Here is a 19568-nt window from a genome sequence, read left to right on the forward strand (position 1 = left end):
GTTTTCACACTACACGTGTCAACCTTCAGTTGCCACGCTTCTAGTGCTAATTATAAGTGTAATTACCTTTCTTTTTCAGTTACTATAGTAACTGTCCTTAGGACTGGCGACCGTAATTTCCCCCAAATCTCAAATATCTAATTACCGCTAGTTAATTGTTAACGTAACGGCCGCACATTTACTTTCTTCATTAACTTTACCCCTTTTCAAAATTAATTTCCACCAATTTCATTTGCTTTTTTCCTTTCATTTAGATGTAACCCTTTCCTCCCTCTTTACCGACAGATCAACTTCGGTGACGATTGCTTTTCCCAAATTTCCATTAGGTACACGCGGTTTAATTTTTCACTGTCATTGAGGTCGATAAGTGAGGGGGAGGTTACAGCATCAAGACTGTATACGCCAGCGATATGGATTTAGGGAACCGCTACATCATCATAACCGATTCAGGAAGAAACAGGAAACAAAAGAACCCATCTTATGTAATATCTAACGATCTTGAAGAATGAAGTTGTAGCAATAGTAAAAGTGATTTACTGTGATCGCAGTTGGCACACGCGTCTGCGCCACTATCCTCGAGGGACCGTCTAAAATTAACCAAGACGCCGTGGTAGTAATCACAATTTCACGGCTCTAGGGGCTTGACCAGATATCATTCGCGTGTACGACAAATTTAGCTACGTGTCGCTTTCAGCTGCGTGTATCTAATCCCACCCTTACGTAACATGACTGTTATGACATTAAATCGCTAGTATTCGTCTAGCAACAGCGAACTGGGTTCGCGAAGGCGGGGTGTATCAGTTTCCGCACCTACTTGTACTAACTGCAGCACGGAAACTGTATGCGATGGTTGAGCTTGATGTTGATCCCATTCCTCCTGCGGATAGTAGATGTGTCAGTGTTTGTTGCGATCTGCATCACTGTTGGACAAACACACTGGTGTGTCACTGCCAGATAACACAGCTCGATGAAACATCTTGGAACACAGATAGAAAGAACTGCTACAGTGAAATAAAGAAGGTAAATGAAAGAAGTACGCAATGAGACGAACAGACATGAGAATTTTACTCAAAGGCAGAAATTACAACAAAGTCACAGCAATTTATGATGGTCCTCTGGACATTAAAAAAAAAAAAAAAAACCGGGGAATCGTTCTTAATAGGGACAGATCTCCACGGGCGACAATGCGTGATCTCCAACGTGCTCCCATGCTGGCCACAAAGTTGGTAAGGAGTTCTTGTTGTATTGGTCAAATGTCAGTATAACTTTGTACACGTACACACCATCAGAAGATATGTCAATAATTAGAGTTGGGAGTCTCTGCAATTGGTCGAATGGCTAACAATGTGGATTAACGTTGTTCGTTGTACATGGTGGCAGCCAGTAAAGGAATATTTTAGGGAATTTTGGTTTAAAAAATTTATTTCATGGGCCCAGTCAAATCTGTACAAGTTTTCTCCTCGAGTAACTTACGCCGTGCCTACGTGACACAAGTCGATTGTCTTTCAAAACCGAGGCAGTTCTGTCCAATTAAAGCTGCTGACAAGAGTCATCTTGAGCCCTCTGCTGAAACTGCTAGCAAATTCACGCCATTGGTTTTAGTCAGTAGCGTGCGCGCGATACCGATCACGTGAGTGGACACTGGAGTGTTCTGCGGAGCAGAACACACTTGCTTCTCTGTCTTGTAATCCACAACTCGAGCAGAACAGACGTCTTTTCGGAAGGCAGAGCCTCTGGCTCTGCTTTTCACAACCGGCCACCAACGTAAGCTAACATGAACCGCTTCCCCTTCCGTTGTCCATTTCAGGTAATTGTCCGACTTCCTAGACTGGCCTAAATCAGGTAACTTTCGACCCTTGGCGCGCCCCTTGTATACCGTACCCGGAAATATATTCTCGTTATTGTACCTAATTTCCTGTTTTATCATTTAACGGCAGCCGTGGATGCCCACTCTCTTATCCTGACCGCTCGACCTCCAGCACCCTGTCGTCACGAGGCATTTGTAACAACCGCCTCCCCCCTTTCCCAAACCCTGTATACATTTACATCATGTTTAGTAATGCTATCTTGCGTGGTAACGTACGTAAAGTGCGTGAAGAGCGTCAGATGCTGAACGATCAACGTGAAGAATAGGGACATGTCGTGTACTCCTGTGAGACAACGTTATCAGCACCTGAGACAGTTAAAAGAGGCCTCCTTGTGAATCCCCGACTGGCCAGTCGAAGTGTAGCGGGACTCTGAATTTCGCCGCGCTACACTCGTTCCCTCAGATATAAATTATACCGTCGTAGCTTATGAGTGCTCGACGGCAGAGAAAATATTTATAAGAAAATGAAGATACAAAAATTGTAACTCTTTTTGTTTTCTACCCGCTCTTGTCCCTTGAGAGTGGAAGCTTAACTTCACTTATTCGCTAGTCTTGGTTTGATTCAGCCGTAAAAACTTATTGTTCGTCTTGGTCTGATTAAGACGTAAAAACTTATTGATGTGCAGACATATTGTATTGTGGAAGCTTGTATGAAATTTGGAGGATGGAAGCAGCCGTAAAACACATTGCATTCAATATCAAGATGGTTTTAATTGGAAGACATTAGTAATTCCTGGACGATGAAATTTACTGCCAGATTTTGGAGCGGCTACGACTTTTTCATGCAGAAATGAAGCAGGGGATTGTTGGAGAACAAGACCTGGACGCCACACGAGAGAAGACATATTAACTTGCTAATGAATGAACTCTTATCTACGCCATTTCCCCCTGTTAATCACATTTTGTTACTCTCTGTTCTCTTTCAAATAATGTTTGTAGTAGAAATTGGTTTGACTTTTGCTCAGAAACGCCACAAGGACCACCCCAACAACAGCTTTTCCGAATCACGAAGTCCGATAGCTTTTCTCTAATACGAAGTCCGATTTGCATTTCATTCTTTCCCTTTTTCACGGTCATTAACGATTTTAAAACTCACTTTTTATTCACCATTTCTTCCCACATTTTCAACCTTTTCTTTTCTTCTCTTTTTTTTTTTTTTATTAACCACTACAACTGGCGACCGTGACAGGACAGATTGTCTGGCAACCACTACAGAAGGATATAATATTCTGATCTTACAATGGTCCAACAGTACGAGAACGTGAGGTAAGGCGCACTGGTCGTCTGACCCCTAGAAGGAAAGATCGCCGTATTGTGTACCATGCACGTCGTAACTCATTCGCATCTGAGCCAGCCATCCTAGAACAAGAAATAGACGCCCTGCAACACTCTTTGTAATCGAGAATCATTGATCGGAGACTAGCAGCAGCTGGACTAACGAATTACCCCCTTGCGCAGGCTGCTGTGAACACCACAACACGAACAGCTGTGTTACAGTGGTGTCGTGTTCTGGAAGCATGGACTACTGATGGAAGACGTCGCATTGTGTTCAGCGATGAATAGCGGTTCTCCACTACACCGGATGAACGTATTTGGCGCAGATCTGGGGAGGGGTTCCATTTTTCCAATGTTTTGGAGAAGCACAGCGGTTACTCCTGGAGTCATTATGTGGGGAGTAACCGGCAGTGACTTTAAATAACGGCTGGTAGCGACTGGGGAAACTCTGGCGGCACAGCGCTACGTCACGAACATCCCACGTCCTGTGTGTTACCTCTCATGCGACAATATCGTGATGCCTTTCTCAACAGGACATTGCTCGTTCATACATGACACGTCTCTCTCTGAACTGTCTGCTTGATGTTGAGTGCCCCCGTGCCTAACAAGATCCTGGTATCCGTCCCTGATAGAATATGTGTGGGACAAACTCGGATGTCAACTCCGTTCCAGTGGCAGTATCCAGAATACCAAGGGCCTTTTGTAACAGTAATTCCTGAGGAGAGTTTATAATGGCTTCATGATAACACTCCAACATTCCCAACCGAATGATTACAGGTCAGAGGGGGTGCAATGTCGTAATGATAAGTGGGGTCATACAGCCAAGTTCTTTGTACATTTGACTCGAGTTTGTAATCATTGAAATGACATTACATACACCAGCCAAAACATCATGACTACCTACTAATAGCCAGTATGTCCCTACATACTAATAGCCAGTCTTGCTAGGTCGCTGGAGGCAGTTGGCACCACATCTACCACACAAGACACCTAATTCCCTTTAATTCCAGGGAGGGGAATCATGAGCTATGATACCACGTTCAATCACATTCCAGATGTATTCGACTGGGTTCAGATCAGGCGATTTCTGAGGCCAGCACATAAATTCGATCTTGTCACTGTGTACCCCGAACCACTTCATCACACACCAGGAATTGTGACATAGCGCATTATCTTGATGAAAAACGCCACTGCCGTCGGGACACATGATTGTCACGAAGGGGTGTACGTGGTTTATTTATTTATTTATATCTGCAACGATACTCCTTACCCGTCATGGTGCCTTGCACGAGCTCCACTGGACCCGTGGACGCCGACGTGAATGTTCTGCAGAGCGTAATGAAGCCGCCACCATCTTGTCTTCGTCCCGAATTACATGTGTCAAAGAGCTCTTCCCTTGGAGGACGACGGATTCGCGGCTTCCTGTCGGCATGATGAAGAAGGTATGGAGGTTCATCAGACGAAGCAATGCCCTGCCACTGCGCCACCGTCCAGTGCCGATGGTCAAGAACCCATTTCAGTCGTAGTTGCCGATGTCGTGGTGTTAACATTGGCATATGCACGGATCGTCGGCTGCAGAGGCTCATTGTAAGGCGTGTTCGCTGCACTGTGTGTTCGGACACACTTGTACGCTGCCCAGCATTAAAGTCTGATGTTAGTTTCGCCACAGTTCGCCACCTGTTCTGTTTTACCAGTCGGCCCACCTTAAGCCGTCCAACATCTGTGATGAGGGGTGGCACCCAACCTCACGACATCTGGACGGGGTCTCACCTTGTTTTCATGATGTGCTGAAGACACTCACCACAGCACTACTCGAACACCCGACAAAGCCTCCTGGCCGTCGCCATCTGCCCTCGGTCAAATGCATACAGATCGCACACGTTCCCCATTCTACATGTGGACAGCACGCTCACTGATACTACATGCACCGCCCGTGCGTCTGACTAGCAGTCATTGCTCGCCAGATGACGCTGCTATCCCTTGGACGAATTTAGTAGTTCAGTGGTCACAATGTTCTGGTTGATCAGTGTACTCCACAACCTGTGAAGTTTCTTCTCTTTTCCTCCTTCCTTTGTGTATGCTTCAGTTTGTTTGTCAGGCAGTGTATTTCTAGATGTCATAGATGATATTCCGTTAACCTGACCATTCTGCTGGGGACGGTCTCCCATACACTTCTTTCCTCACCCAATAATGCATTTCGCATTTCATCTGCCCTTTTAATTTCTAACATCTTTCGATAGCACCACATTTTAGATGCTTCCAGCCACTTTTTCATCGGACTTAGGATGACCGTCGTTTCATTTCCATCGAGTACTGTCCTTTATACCTACACTTGCAGAAACTTCGTCCTCAAGTGCGTGTGAATATCTGATATCAGATACACTAATCTCTAAGCAACTACTTATTTCTCTTGTGCCAATCTTGTAGTCCCTTGCTTTGGTCATTGTCTGTAATCATACTCCATACATAGGAGAGAAATTTCTCTGCCTCCACCATTGTGTGGTTACCAATTTTGATGATGGTCACTTTGTTACTTCCTATTGTAATACTCTTCCTCACCTTCATCTTTGTTCTCTTTATCCTTATATTCCGTTCTTTCTCCATCTGATATACCCTTTAAGGAACACAACTGCCTGTAAAGATCTACATCTTGCAGTTTATACAGTAACTACCTTCGTCTCGCCTACAGATGTTTCATAACATCAACTGAAACGAATCTCTTGTGGACATTCTGAGCACTGGAGGGTAGAGGATTGATTTACTTGTTGCACGCTGCAGTAAATACTGGCGTATTTTCTGGACGTGTCAGTGCAAAGGAACCGCTTCCCCATCCCACAATATTGTTTACGACCCTCCCTAACTACTATCGGGTTGCCTTGGTACTAATTAAAGTTGTGCAGCGGCCCACTGTCGAAACAAACAGCTCTCGAGGCGCCTGTACTGTGTAGGACACTGGATGTTCCACTCGGCTGAGAGCCTACCACTAGGCAACCAGTACAACCGTATGTGTCACCTGCCATGCCGCACGGCCACTTGCTTGCACACAAACACAGCACTAACGGCGACTCAACTGGGTGCCGCTGGGACAAAATACGTAGAGACTTCGTCATCAACATTAATACTGTCGTCATTAAACACTCTGGCCCATTTTCTTAATTCTTCGTGCATCCTCCATTGCGATGAAAGTTATGGGAGATTAGGTGCTACACTTTTCGCAGCAGAACGTAAACATTTTTATTCCTTTTTTTTTATTCTTATGTCCAAACGACAACTTCATCTTCAACCACATATGATGAGGTTTAGTGAAATCCACTGAGACTCATTGACTATGTGGTTGAGTGTGTGTGTGTGTGTGTGTGTGTGTGTGTGTGTGTGTGTGAGTGAGGGAGAGAGAGAGACAGAGAGAGAGAGAGAGAGAGAGAGAGACAGAGAGTAAGAGATCAAGATATAGCGTTCTCTTGTAGTTTTTCTCTCATCGACACATTTAATTTCCTTTTCGTCTTTTTTATTGCTCTGTTGATATTTTCCTTACCGTCTTCTCTGCTTTGTCTATCACGTGTCTCGCGACGGCATGATTGTTCAGGTACGTTGCTATCTGCATATGCAAACTGTATTGTTTCTTTGTTTAGCTCAAATTTTTTTTTTGCACATCGTTACCTATTTTCTTTATGTAAACAAGATCTACGTGCCTCTAACTTGACAGTCACTACTCAACTTTACACAAATTTAATATGCTGCTAATTACATTTTTTGTTGAATTTCATATTGTGTCTTTTCCTGTGGAATCGGATGAGAGTCTTCTTGTATGTGTTCTAGGTCTGCGATGGAAATATTTGACAGGCAGGAATAACATAGTGAATACTTGCAGCCATTCATTTTCATTTGCTGCTTCAGTCACGTTTCTCATGTCGATAAGAACAAATGTTTTTCGCTCCAGTGGAAAATAGCGTCATCGAGTCCATTATTCCCGTAAAGCTTCTAAAAAGTTATGTGGTGATAGTTCGGTTTCTGTAACCATTATTCCTTGAACATTTTTTGGAGTAGTAGAGGCTGCTACACATCGCAGGCTATACTACGATCACTGTTCAACGTGTTTCACTTGGAATATAGTGACTTAATAGCTCAAAACTGTAGTACATAGTAAGTAAACAAAACGTTTAACATTTTACTCACGTTGTTGTTGTTGTGGTCTTCAGTCCTGAGACTGGTTTGATGCAGCTCTCCATGTTACTCTATCCTGTGCAAGCTGCTTCATCTCCCAGTACCTACTGCAACCTACATCCTTCTGAATCTGCTTAGTGTATTCATCTCTTGGTCTCCCTCTACGATTTTTACCCTCCACGCTGCCCTCCAATACTAAGTTGGCGATCCCTTGATGCCTCAGAACATGTCCTACCAACCGTTCCCTTCTTCTGGTCAAGTTGTGCCACAAACTTCTCCCCAATCCTATTCAATACTTCCTCATTAGTTATGTGATCTACCCATCTAATCTTCAGCATTCTTCTGTAGCACCACATTTCGAAAGCTTCTATTCTCTTCTTGTCCAAACTATTTATCGTCCATGCTTCACTTCCATACATGGCTACACTCCATACAAATACTTTCAGAAAAGACTTCCTGACACTTAAATCTATACTCGATGTTAACAAATTTCTCTTCTTCAGAAACGCTTTTTTTGCCATTGCCAGTCTACATTTTATATCCTCTCTACTTCGACCATCATCAGTTATTTTGCTCCCCAAATAGCAAAACTCCTTTACTACTTTAAGTGTCTCATTTCCTAATCTAATTCTCTCAGCATCACCCGACTTAATTCGACTACATTCCATTATCCTCGTTTTGCTTTTGTTGATGTTCATCTTATATACGCCTCTCAAGACACTGTCCATTCCATTCAACTGCACTTCCAAGTCCTTTGCTGTCTCTGACAGAATTACAATGTCATCGGCGAACCTCAAAGTTTTTATTTCTTCTCCATGGATTTTAATACCTACTCCGAATTTTTCTTTTGTTTCCTTTACTGCTTGCTCAATATACAGATTGAATAACATCGGGGAGAGGCTACAACCCTGTCTTACTCCCTTCCCAACCACTGCTTCCCTTTCATGCCCATCGACTCTTATAACTGCCATCTGGTTTCTGTAGAAATTGTAAATAGCCTTTCGCTCCCTGTATTTTACCCCTGCCACCTTTAGAATCTGAAAGAGAGAATTCCAGTCAACATTGTCAAAAGCTTTCTCTAAGTCTACAAATGCTAGAATCGTAGGTTTGCCTTTCCTTAATCTTTCTTCTAAGATAAGTCGTAAGGTCAGTATTGCCTCACGTGTTCCAGTATTTCTACGAAATCCAAACTGATCTTCCCCGAGGTCGGCTTCTACTAGTTTTTCCATTCGTCTGTAAAGAATTCGTGTTAGTATTTTGCAGCTGTGGCTTATTAAACTGATAGTACGGTAATTTTAACATCTGTCAACACCTGCTTTCTTTGGGATTGGAATTATTATATTCTTCTTGAAGTCTGAGGGTATTTCGCCTGTTTCATACATCTTGCTCACCAGATGGTAGAGTTTTGTCAGGACTGGCTCTCCCAAGGCCGTTAGTAGTTCCAATGGGGCCTTGTTTCGACTCAGGTCTTTCAGCGCTCTGTCAAACTCTTCACGCAGTATCGTATCTCCCATTTCATCTTCATCTACATCCTCTTCCATTTCCATAATATTGTCCTCAAGTACATCGCCCTTGTACAGATCCTCTATATACTACTTCCACCTTTCTGCTTTCCCTTCTTTGCTTAGAACTGTGTTTCCATCTGAGCTCTTGATGTTCATACAAGTGGTTCTCTTGTCTCCTAAGGTCTCTTTAATTTTCCTGTAGGCAGTATCTATCTTACCCCTAGTGAGATAAGCCTCTACATCCTTACATTTGTCCTCTAGCCATCCCTGCTTAGCCATTTTGCACTTCCTGTCGATCTCATTTTAGAGACGTTTGTATTCCTTTTTGCCTTCTTCATTTATTGCATTTTTATATTTTCTCCTTTCATCAATTAAATTCAATATTTCTTGTGTTACCCAAGGATTTCTACTAGCCCTCGCCTTTTTACCTACTTGATCCTCTGCTGCCTTCACTACTTCATCCCTCAAAGCTACCCATTCTTCTTCTACTGTATTTCTTTCCCCCATTCCTGTCAATTGTTCCCTTATGCTCTCCCTGAAACTCTGTACAACCTCTGGTTCTTTCAGTTTATCCAGGTCCCATCTCCTTAAATTCCCACCTTTTTGCAGTTTCTTCAGTTTTAATCTACATGTCATAACCAATAGATTGTGGTCAGAGTCCACATCTGCCCCTGGAAATGTCTTACAATTTAAAACCTGGTTCCTAAATCTCTGTCTTACCATTATATAATCTATCTGATACCTTTTAGTATCTCCAGGGTTCTTCCATGTATACAACTTTCTTCCATGATTCTTAAACCAAGTGTTAGCTATGATTAAGTTGTGCTCTGTGCAAAATTCTACCAGGCGGCTTCCTCTTTCATTTCTTAGCCCCACTCCATATCCACCTACTACGTTTCCTTCTCTCCCTTTTCCTACTGTCGAATTCCAGTCACCCATGACTATTAAATTTTCATCTCCCTTCACTATCTGAATAATTTCTTTTATTTCATCATACATTTCTTCAATTTCTTCGTCATCTGCAGAGCTAGTTGGCATATAAACTTGTACTACTGTAGTAGGTGTGGGCTTCGTATCTATCTTGGCCACAATAATGCGTTCACTATGCTGTTTGTAGTAGCTTACCCGCATTCCTATTTTCCTATTCATTATTAAACCTACTCCTGCATTACCCCTATTTGATTTTGTGTTTATAACCCTGTAGTCACCTGACCAGAAGGCTTGTTCCTCCTGCCACCGAACTTCACTAATTCCCACTATATCTAACTTTAACCTATCCATTTACAGTTTTAAATTTTCTAACCTACCTGCCCGATTAAGGGATCTGACATTCCCATACCCACAAGTATTTTAAAAATATAGCATACAAAAATATATTATTAATTTAGCTGTGAAGGAGACCGTACCATAAAATCTTTTTCCTCAAAACACGTCAAAATACGAACTAAAGCCAAATGGGGCATTATGCTAGCAGGTGTCTGCGATGCCTATAAGGTTAGCACACGTGTTTTAGGCACACACTGTACGCGAAAGCTATATAGAACAAAAAAAATCTACAAAAATAAAACAATAAATTACCCACAGTATAATGTTTCACTTAATATAATCCATTATGGAGTCGAGGTAGCAGTTGTCGTTATACTGGTTATCACTGTTAGAATTCAAACGCGATTCTTATACATATATGTTAACAACGCGTTTCAAGAGCATAATGTTTCACCGTTTTAGGCCCCTGGGCATACAATACGAAATAACATTGGCAATGGCGCCAATATTTCCTATGACATGCAGACATTGTGCAACTGTCAACACCACTAGACGGGAATAATGTTATGCCCCGCCCATATTTGCTGCAGGGAGCTTTTAATTGGCATGTTTTAAAAAAAAGGTGGCTTGGGTTATGAAGAAGCTGAGAAATGTGATTGGATGATCTGCTATGACAGTAAAGTACTGAGGTGTGACTAGGGAAGCTGAATACGTGTAACGCAATTGTCTTGAAAGCTCTCTGATTGACCATTTTCCAAGAAAGACATTGTGGCCTTAAGAAGAAGTTGTGAAATGTAATTGGACGGGCTTATATGTCTGTAAAATTTCGAGCTATTTTTGAGAAAGCTAAGTATGTGTAATGTAGGCTCTCTGATAAACCTATTTCCGAGAGAGGCTTAGGAAAGGGAAGGAAAGAGAAAAGGTTATGGCTTAGGGGGTGGAAGGAGAGGGGTTTAGAGGGGAGGGTAAATGAGGCGAGGGTAATGTGGCTTAGAAGAGGCGAGGGGCATGATGACGTCATGAATTTGCATCTGCATGTATGCAACCCGACGGTTAAAAATGAAATTAGGGCTAATGTTGCTATTGCATTTCTGCCATAAACACAAATTACAACGCCGAATGCTTCCGCTGTGGCTTCTGTTGGTGGCCAATAGACACAGGTACAGGTGCGCATCCAAACATCACTGACTACACCACTGCAGCGGCCATATTATAAAACAGGACTTTTAACAAAATAACTTTTCGTTACTTCGATTCATTCTGATTCATAAGCGTCTCCAACAAAGGTCTCGAAACAATGGACGGGTAACACAAATCCATCACAAAGTAGTTATTTTGTTTATCATTAGGACTACAACATTGCTTCCGCCATTTTGCAATAGATGGCAGTAGTGGCAAATGGTATTGCAGGTAGTAAGTCGTAAGTGTCATACATTAGACATTTGTTAACACAATCCCATCAACATACTGCCTGATTTGTGACTGTATCGTTAAGTTATTCTCGACTGAATATGTCAGTCTACGAGCCCAGTTCTCATAATTTATGGGAAGTTTTAATTGTCTCCTTTAACTTGAAGAAATCTGCGGCTGAGGCTCAGAAAATTCTGGATAAGACCTTTGATGGGGCATCTATTAGTGAAATAAAGTGCAGAGAGTGTCTTCAACGCTTCAGGAATGGTGATTTTGATGTCAAGGCCGGCATGGCGGCGGAAGAGAGAAGGTTTTCGAAACAACTGAAATCGACGGCAACAATCAGGAGATCGTTATCAAAAGCAACTGAAGCGTTTGAGCTGAGCACTGAAGGACAAACGACCACAATATAACAACAGACATTAAAAGGTGATTTTGCACGATGACAATACTCGATCCCTCCGGCCGTCGTATTCTCCGGACATTGCTCCCTCTGACTACCATCTTTTTAGACCAACGGCACGTGGTCTATCTGACCAACATCTTCTGTCGTATGAAGAAGTGAAAAACTGGATCGACTGATGGATTTCCTCAAAAGACGCGCAGCTATTTCGTGACGGGATTCGTACGCTGTCCGAAAGAAGAGAGAAAACAGTGGCCAGAGACGTACTTTGAATAGTGAATTTTGTGTAGGTTTACACAATAATGCCTTGAACTTCGAGAAAAAATGACAGAAGCAGAGATGTAGACCTAATATCTGTCTCTGAATTCTCACAGTGAGCAGCAATGTTTTTATAGTGTTCATGAAGCGCTGACGTTTTTAGTCATTTTTAAAGTGACTTTGAAGAACGTTATATATGTTACGTATTAACGGCTACTGTAAAGTTAACAGGTGCAAGAATTTCATTCATTGTGCATTTTAAGCTTTTATGCTAGGCTAGATCCCATCTACTGCATCGAACAATGCTTTTTCTTCAATTACTTTTGAATTATACACACTAGCTGCAACAGTAATGGCACTCTCTAAACGTTCGTTTTCGTTGTTGATTTTTCGTGGTGAAGGACATACCCGGTTCCATGATAAGAAATTGCATGATTAATCGTTTATGTTGGGAGGGGTGGTGTGTGTGTGTGTGTGTGTGTGTGTGTGTGTGCGTGTGTGTGTGTATTTGCATATGTTGTGCGTTGACATACTATATAAGTGTGATAAATCCAAAAGTCTTACGATGAACGATATCATGCCATCTACTGGGATAGTAGCTAGACTGGAATTACTGTGACCGTTACTGACGACAGTTTAACTGCTGATTATGAGACCATTGTTGGCACTCAGTCAACAGGAACGTATGCGAGTAAATGTGTGTGCCAGACCGCCACAGGAGGACAAACTGCTGCTTCCTGTAGAAGTGAGTGGAGCACTTTACCTGCCAATTTCTTCCTGAAGGTCGTAGAGATCCCGGATGTCGACGCCGCGACGGATCTGCACGTCGCGGTACGGGAAGCTCGGCTCCACCTCTGCAACATAAACACACAAGGAGGACGTTAATACTGGAGCTTTGATTGAAGATAGCAGACGCCGAATATTCTACTCTATCTCTGCTCCGTAGCAGGGTGGACTGAATTATTAAGTATTTTCTATTGCTTATTCCTTGCAAGAAACGGTTTTTACTTAAAGATAAGAGCAATTTTTAAATGTTCTCTTAAAAGTTTTTCGCTGACTACATTCCATCTTACAAGGAGAGGTCCCTAGCGGTGGGATCGACTTTTTGAAACCAAATTTACGGCGATGTAGAATAAGACCCTAGGAACCACACCCTGCAGCCATTCACCCTAGTGGACCCTTGTTCGCGAGTAATTGACGAAATAAAAAATCGGAATTTTGCATGATACCCAATAACATTAGAAAAGTCAACTCCACGTGTTGAAGCTGGTGGGCTCAAATATTGTCAGTTGCAGTAAATATTTTTTAGTTTTAAATCATTATCGAAATGATTTCTATCATCATTTTTATTCAATTAAATGATTTAACTGTATTTTTTTACATTCCTCTATCACATAATTTTAATCATCATCTTAACTTTTTTATTTATTTCATTTTTTTCTTTATATCACTTTTCTGCAATCGAAATTTTTGTGAATATGAATTTAATTACATTCATCTATTATAATATTCAATTATTTGAAAATTCTGATATATCAGTTAAAAACCAAAAGACGAAATAATCTATTTGTATTGACTGTGCAATGATGTGAACAATGTATTTTTCGTTACGAGATGTCCAATTATTTAAACGCAAATGAAGCTTTAAATGAAAGGAATGTTTACAAATAAGACGAAATTCAAGCTAAGTGAGAAATATGTGTACAATGAACGCAATAATGTGGACGAAAAAATTCTGTGATAAAAGAAATTAAATCGAAATGAATAAACAAAATTAATTAAAAACACGCGAACAAAGATTTCAAGTGAAAACTGAATGATAGAAAGAAAAATGAGAGCAAATGAAGACGTTTATATTATGTTTAAAATTATGTGACAAAGGAATGGAAATAAATTACATTTAAATCAATTAAATGAATAAAAATGATGATCGAATTGATTTCGACAAAGAATTAAAAATAAAAACAATCAATTTATCGCATCTAACAAGATCCGAACCCAGAACTCCTACTTCCGAAGCTATTATCCTATCTACTGTACCACGCAACCCGTCTATGTAATACGACTCTTTTAACATTATTGGGCATCACGCAAAATTCCGAATTTTTTTTGTCAGTTGCTCGCAAACGAGGGCGCTCTAGGGTGAATGGCTGAGGGTGTGATACCTGGGATCTTAACTTACATAACTGTATAGACGGTTTCAAAAAGTCGATCCCACCACTGGGATTTGATGCTCCAAGTACAAGACGATCTCTACTGCAATGTTTGTTGATTAATAACGCATTTAGAGATGTTAGCACGTCATCAGATTAACTTAAAAAGGCAGCAGAAGTCGCATTAGACAAAATTAAAAACCATGGTAGCAGTCACCTTAGTCCATATTAAAATCATGAAAAGAATGGTTGTATCAGAAATGCAAACTGCGGATAAAAAACCAAGCACCAGTAGCAAACGGCGTTCACAGGCGTGTGTGTCACAACTAAGCAAATACTGCCACCAATGAAATGTGTGCTGAGGCATGGAGGAGGCGGACTACTCGCTCGGACACAACCAGGAGTGATGATCTGTGATGTCATTTCACTTCATACCAGGACACCTTTGGTTGCCATCAGTGATACCTTTACATCACAGCGCCCCGTTTTGTTGCTCTTCACGGCAATCAAATCAGTCATAAGGCACTGAATTTTTGCGCAGCTCTGCGCCTGTGAGCTCCGAGCGACTGCAGAGAGAATTTTGTAGGTTTTATTCTGGCGGCATGTGCAGCGGATGTCCGTCCCGTGAATGGCGCTGGCTGGCGACATGCGTCACGCCCCTCCTCGCTACGCCACGCCACGCTGTGACGTCACGGGGCACAGGAATAGCGCGACGCCGCTGCAGCAGGCATTCCGCAGCCGAAGGCGCGCGAGACACGCCGTGACCTCGTCTCTGCCCGTGCAGGACCGAGGGCGGCGCCCGATACACAGCACCAGCTTAAACCTCCTTGTTTGTTCTTGCTCCTTACATGGGGCGTATCGTAATTCATAGCGAAAACCGTACAAACAAAAACGTTCCAGTAACATGGATCTACAAACAAGCCGTTTGCGTGATTATTATAAATACAGCATCTATAAAACTTATACTGAAATAGTATAAACATTCTTTTAATTTCAAGTAAGTATTTTTGGCAGTCAATTCCACAATATTCTTTACAATAGTAATATGAACATGTACACTTCTCGTAGAATGTGAAGTGAAAAAAAAAGCTCTCCGTCTTCAGGCCACAAGTGGCCCATCGGAACCATCCGACCGCCGTTTCATCCTCAGTTGAGGATGCGGATAGGAGGGGCATGTGGTCAGCACACCGCTCTCCCGGTCGTTATGATGGTTTTCTATGACCGGAGCCGCTACTATTCGGTCGACTAGCTCCTCAATTGGCATTACGAGGCTGAGTGCACCCCGAAAAATGGCAACAGCTCATGGCGGCTGGATGGTTACCCATCCAAGTGCCGGCCACGCCCGAGAGCGCTTAACTTCGGTGATCTCACGGGAACGGGTGTATCCACTGCGGCAAGGCGGTTGCCTGAAGTGAAAAAAGGTAACTATTAATTACTTCTCTGGAACAGCGAGACCGCTACGGTCGCAGGTTCGAATCCTGCCTCGGGCATGGATGTGTGTGATGTCCTTAGGTTAGTTAGGGGTGGCGGCAGGAAGGGCATCCGGCCACCCCTTACACTAACATTGCCACATCCGATTAACCATGCCGACCCTGCGTATCTGCGGGAAAACTGGCACAAGCAAAAGAAAGAAAGAATCTAATTTAATAAGGAACATCAGTTAGGTACAATTAAGGAACACAGTTTACAAAAATGGATTCAGTGTGAACTTTCTTTATAGCAGTAATTTTTATTATTTATTTATTTTGTACGCTGCAATGCCCGAAACTGCGTAACGTTTACAACATCTGTAATCTTCAGAATAGTGTCATATTGTAATATAAGATATAGGCCCTATATAAACACAGACATTCTAATAATCAGTGACGTTAATAGTTACATTCAGCTGTATGCTCAAATGTTTCATAACTCAATGTGCCGCTCTTCTTGAATGACCCATGCACACCTACCAGTAGCAACACAGAAGTGACACTGTTCTTGTCGTGGTGAATCATGAAGCCTACAACAAAACTGACAACTGCCCTCAAGCGTACAAATTTCACCATACAGAAGTGACATTTTTCGTGGATGTTGGGGTACTTCGCGCGTATTTTTCAGTGACATGAACTAACCGGTTTTTGACTTCGGCCGATTTTCTTGCAAAAGTGCGATATGTGGTTTGAGCTACTATCGACTACAGAATAAATGTGACTGTAGGCTTTCCCGGCGTAAACTATTGATGAAGGTTTCTCGGGTCTCCAGCCGGGTGGTAGCGTTGATATCTCACGACGTTTCTGGAAGTGTCATACTACCCATCTTCTGGCGAAGATGGGTGGTATGACACTTCACGAAACGTCGCGAGGTATCAACGCTACCACCCGGCTGGAGACCCGAGAAACCTCATCTACAGAATAAATGTCTCCTTTTTAATAACATACATCAACAAAAGTTTTCCATCGCCCCTTTATTTCGTAATTCATAGCATAGAAGATAATATTTGGCTCTAGGAATACGTATATACTCATTTAGAATGTGTCCAGATCACAAGATAATGGACAAAATCGTCTGTCTATTGCGGTATTTTTCACAGAACTTCCGAGCAACGTCAGTAGGTGGTGGAACGTCCCCTTGCTCGGATGGATGCTTGAATCCGTTGTGGCACATCACTGATGAGATCATCACGCCAGCCCTGGTCCAAATAGTCCTACTTTTCAATGGCGATTCTGGGGAAGGCGTGCAGAGAACGTGGTCGTTGTCGACGTCCAAAAATAGGTCGTTTAACTCTATCCCACACATGTTCGATTGGGTTCATGTTCGTGGTACCGGCAGATTACTTCATTATGGCGGTCCTAACATGCTGTTCAAGAGAACAGCATGTTGGACATACTTGTTATCACTCATCAAGATGAAATTCTCACCAAAATAGAGGCGGTACGGTCCCACTATTGTTTACAGAACCTCGTTCCTGTGCCGTACAGTCGTAAGGTTACCCTCAACAGCGACGAGAGGTGTACGGTGGCCCATGTAACGGAACCCCAGAACATTACTCCACCACAAGCGGAACACAGAGTTGTAGGCGTTCGATATAGCCATATTGTCTCCAAACACGTTCTCTGCGATTACCAGGATCCACAAAGATCTGACTTTTGTCCATAAACAATAACAGACACCAATCTTGGGAAATGCATTCTGCAGCATTTCTTGCCCATTTCTAACGGAGTCCGCGGTGTTGTGGGCTACAACGTGGTGCTCGTCATGGTTGTTGGCAATGAAGACTCGCATCATGCAATCGTCTCCTAAGAGTTTGACGCGATACACGTTATCCTGTAGCGTCTTCGAACGCAGTATTCGGTTCTGGAGCACTCTGTCCAGGATTCTTTTGACTCAAAAGTCGTAGGTATCGATCGTCCCGTGCACGCGTCGAACGTGGACAACCTCTGTGGTTAACGTCCTCAACGCTACCTGTCAACTGGAACGGATTTCATGTCCGCACCATATCGATTTGATTCCGGTGCACATATCGTGCAACTTCGCTGGTTGAAAAATCCTATGCGCGTAACGTGATAATGCGGGCTTAATTATTGATCGCTATTGTCCTTCGTGGCAAGATGGGTGCACACTCTGCCGTTCCATAGACCTCTCTAATGTGACCCTAACAGTGCTTTATTTCCAAGGAAATGTGAGGCGTGCGCGGCTCGTGTTCATGCCGTTTCTTGCTTTATAGCTTCTCTTTACGGAACTGTCGCCTCGTTTCTTATTCGATTTACTGGCGTCACTAAGTTGCTGGCTTCCCTGCCCGTGAGTGGCAGCAGCAGTGCCTATCGATAAGAGCACTGTCGTATTATCTTTGAAGCGAACGCTAGTATTTCCGGCTCGTCGTGTGTCGGTAGTTCAGTTGGGATGGAGCGCCAGTGAGCTGCTGCTGCTTTCATCTAATACTTTCCCCTCTTTGGGGAAGTGTGAGGGGGGAGTTTGTAGCCGTTTGGCTTTTACTCCCCTGTGTACATGTGTGTGTGATTTTTCTATATATTTTTGGTGTCTGTGATATGTGATGAATTGTTGTGAGTGTGTCTGGGACTTGCCTGAGGTAGGCGAGATGATTGGTGATGTATGGGAAAGAACTGGATGAGGGATTGGGTATTGGGATTTTCTCTTCGACTTAATCGTCGAAGATCGTCATAGGGCGCTTGTGTTTATCGCGGGACATCTCATACCGACCTAGGGAGTGGATGAGTGCATTTCCGGATCTGGAAGTACCTTCATAGAAGGCCCTTGCCAGATCCTGGAAACGCTCTCTCAGGAGTGGGATTTCGGCTGCGGCGTGCAGGTCGTCTGTGGGGAATCCGAGAGGTAGATGTAGTGCCCTTCTGAGGGCGCGGTTCTGCAGCCTCTGGAGTTTGTCCAGGTGCTGCTTTGCCGCGTATCCCCAGACAGGGCACGCATACTCCATTACTGGCCGGATCAGGGCCTGGTATACATTTACTGCTACTGGGCAGGGAAGGGAGCTGATTGTGTTCAGGTTACGCCAAGGTACTTGGCGGTTCTGCGCCAGGGTAAGCGCCAGTGAAGTCTGGACAACCAGTACTCACCGACCGCTGGCGACACGCATGTACTGTCCGACGGAAGGAGAGTGGAGCGGGGACGAGCGTTGGTTAGTCGTTCGGTCGGTCGTCTCATCGCGCGACGTGTATTTGGTCTTTTGACCGTTTCTGGGCCTCGTCAGTAGGTCATCTTGCCGGACGTGGATCGGTTCCTTCCTTGTGTAGAGGTGGCGGGTGGCCAATGGGCAAGTGTTCCCTCTGCTTGGTTGGTTCTCAGCCAGTGTGTCCAGGTCGTCCTGTCTCCGAGTTCCGAACGGACATCAAGGAGTCAGGAGGGAGCTGCAATGAGGTCCGGCCAGCCAGGACTCGCCCGACCGTTGCCGACACACATGACTTGAGTCCCGACCTTGGACGACGTGTATTTGGTCGCTGACCGCTTATGGGTTCTCTGTGTGTCCCGACTTGTGATTCGTCCTTGTTGTTCCACAGTGATTGCTTTTAGGATCGTTCGAGTTCTTGTGGAAGTGTTTTCGTGCAACTGTGTCTAGCTTGTGTGATTTCGACTGAGCAGTTATGTTAATGCTGAAACTTCCTGGCAGATTAAAACTGTGCGCCGGACCGACACTCGAACTCGGGACCATTGCCTTTCGCGGGCAAGTGCTCTACAAACTGAGCTACCCAAGCACGACTCACGCCCCGTTCTCACACCTTTAATTCCGCCAGTACCTCGTCTCCTCCTTGGGTAGCTCA

General features: G+C 43.4%; 1 protein-coding gene across 1 annotated transcript in view; it reads right to left on the minus strand.

The window, feature by feature from the left end:
- LOC124623057 (myosin light chain kinase, smooth muscle-like) overlaps positions 1-19568 on the minus strand; it is a 362679-nt gene that overhangs the window by 93422 nt on the left and 249689 nt on the right. The window contains exon 3 of the mRNA XM_047148850.1: positions 12909-12999. Coding sequence (XP_047004806.1) covers positions 12909-12999 — 91 coding nt within the window. The remainder of the gene's footprint in view (positions 1-12908; positions 13000-19568) is intronic.

The sequence above is a fragment of the Schistocerca americana genome, chromosome 7 (assembly GCF_021461395.2).
Source record: "Schistocerca americana isolate TAMUIC-IGC-003095 chromosome 7, iqSchAmer2.1, whole genome shotgun sequence".
NCBI lineage: Eukaryota > Metazoa > Arthropoda > Insecta > Orthoptera > Acrididae > Schistocerca > Schistocerca americana.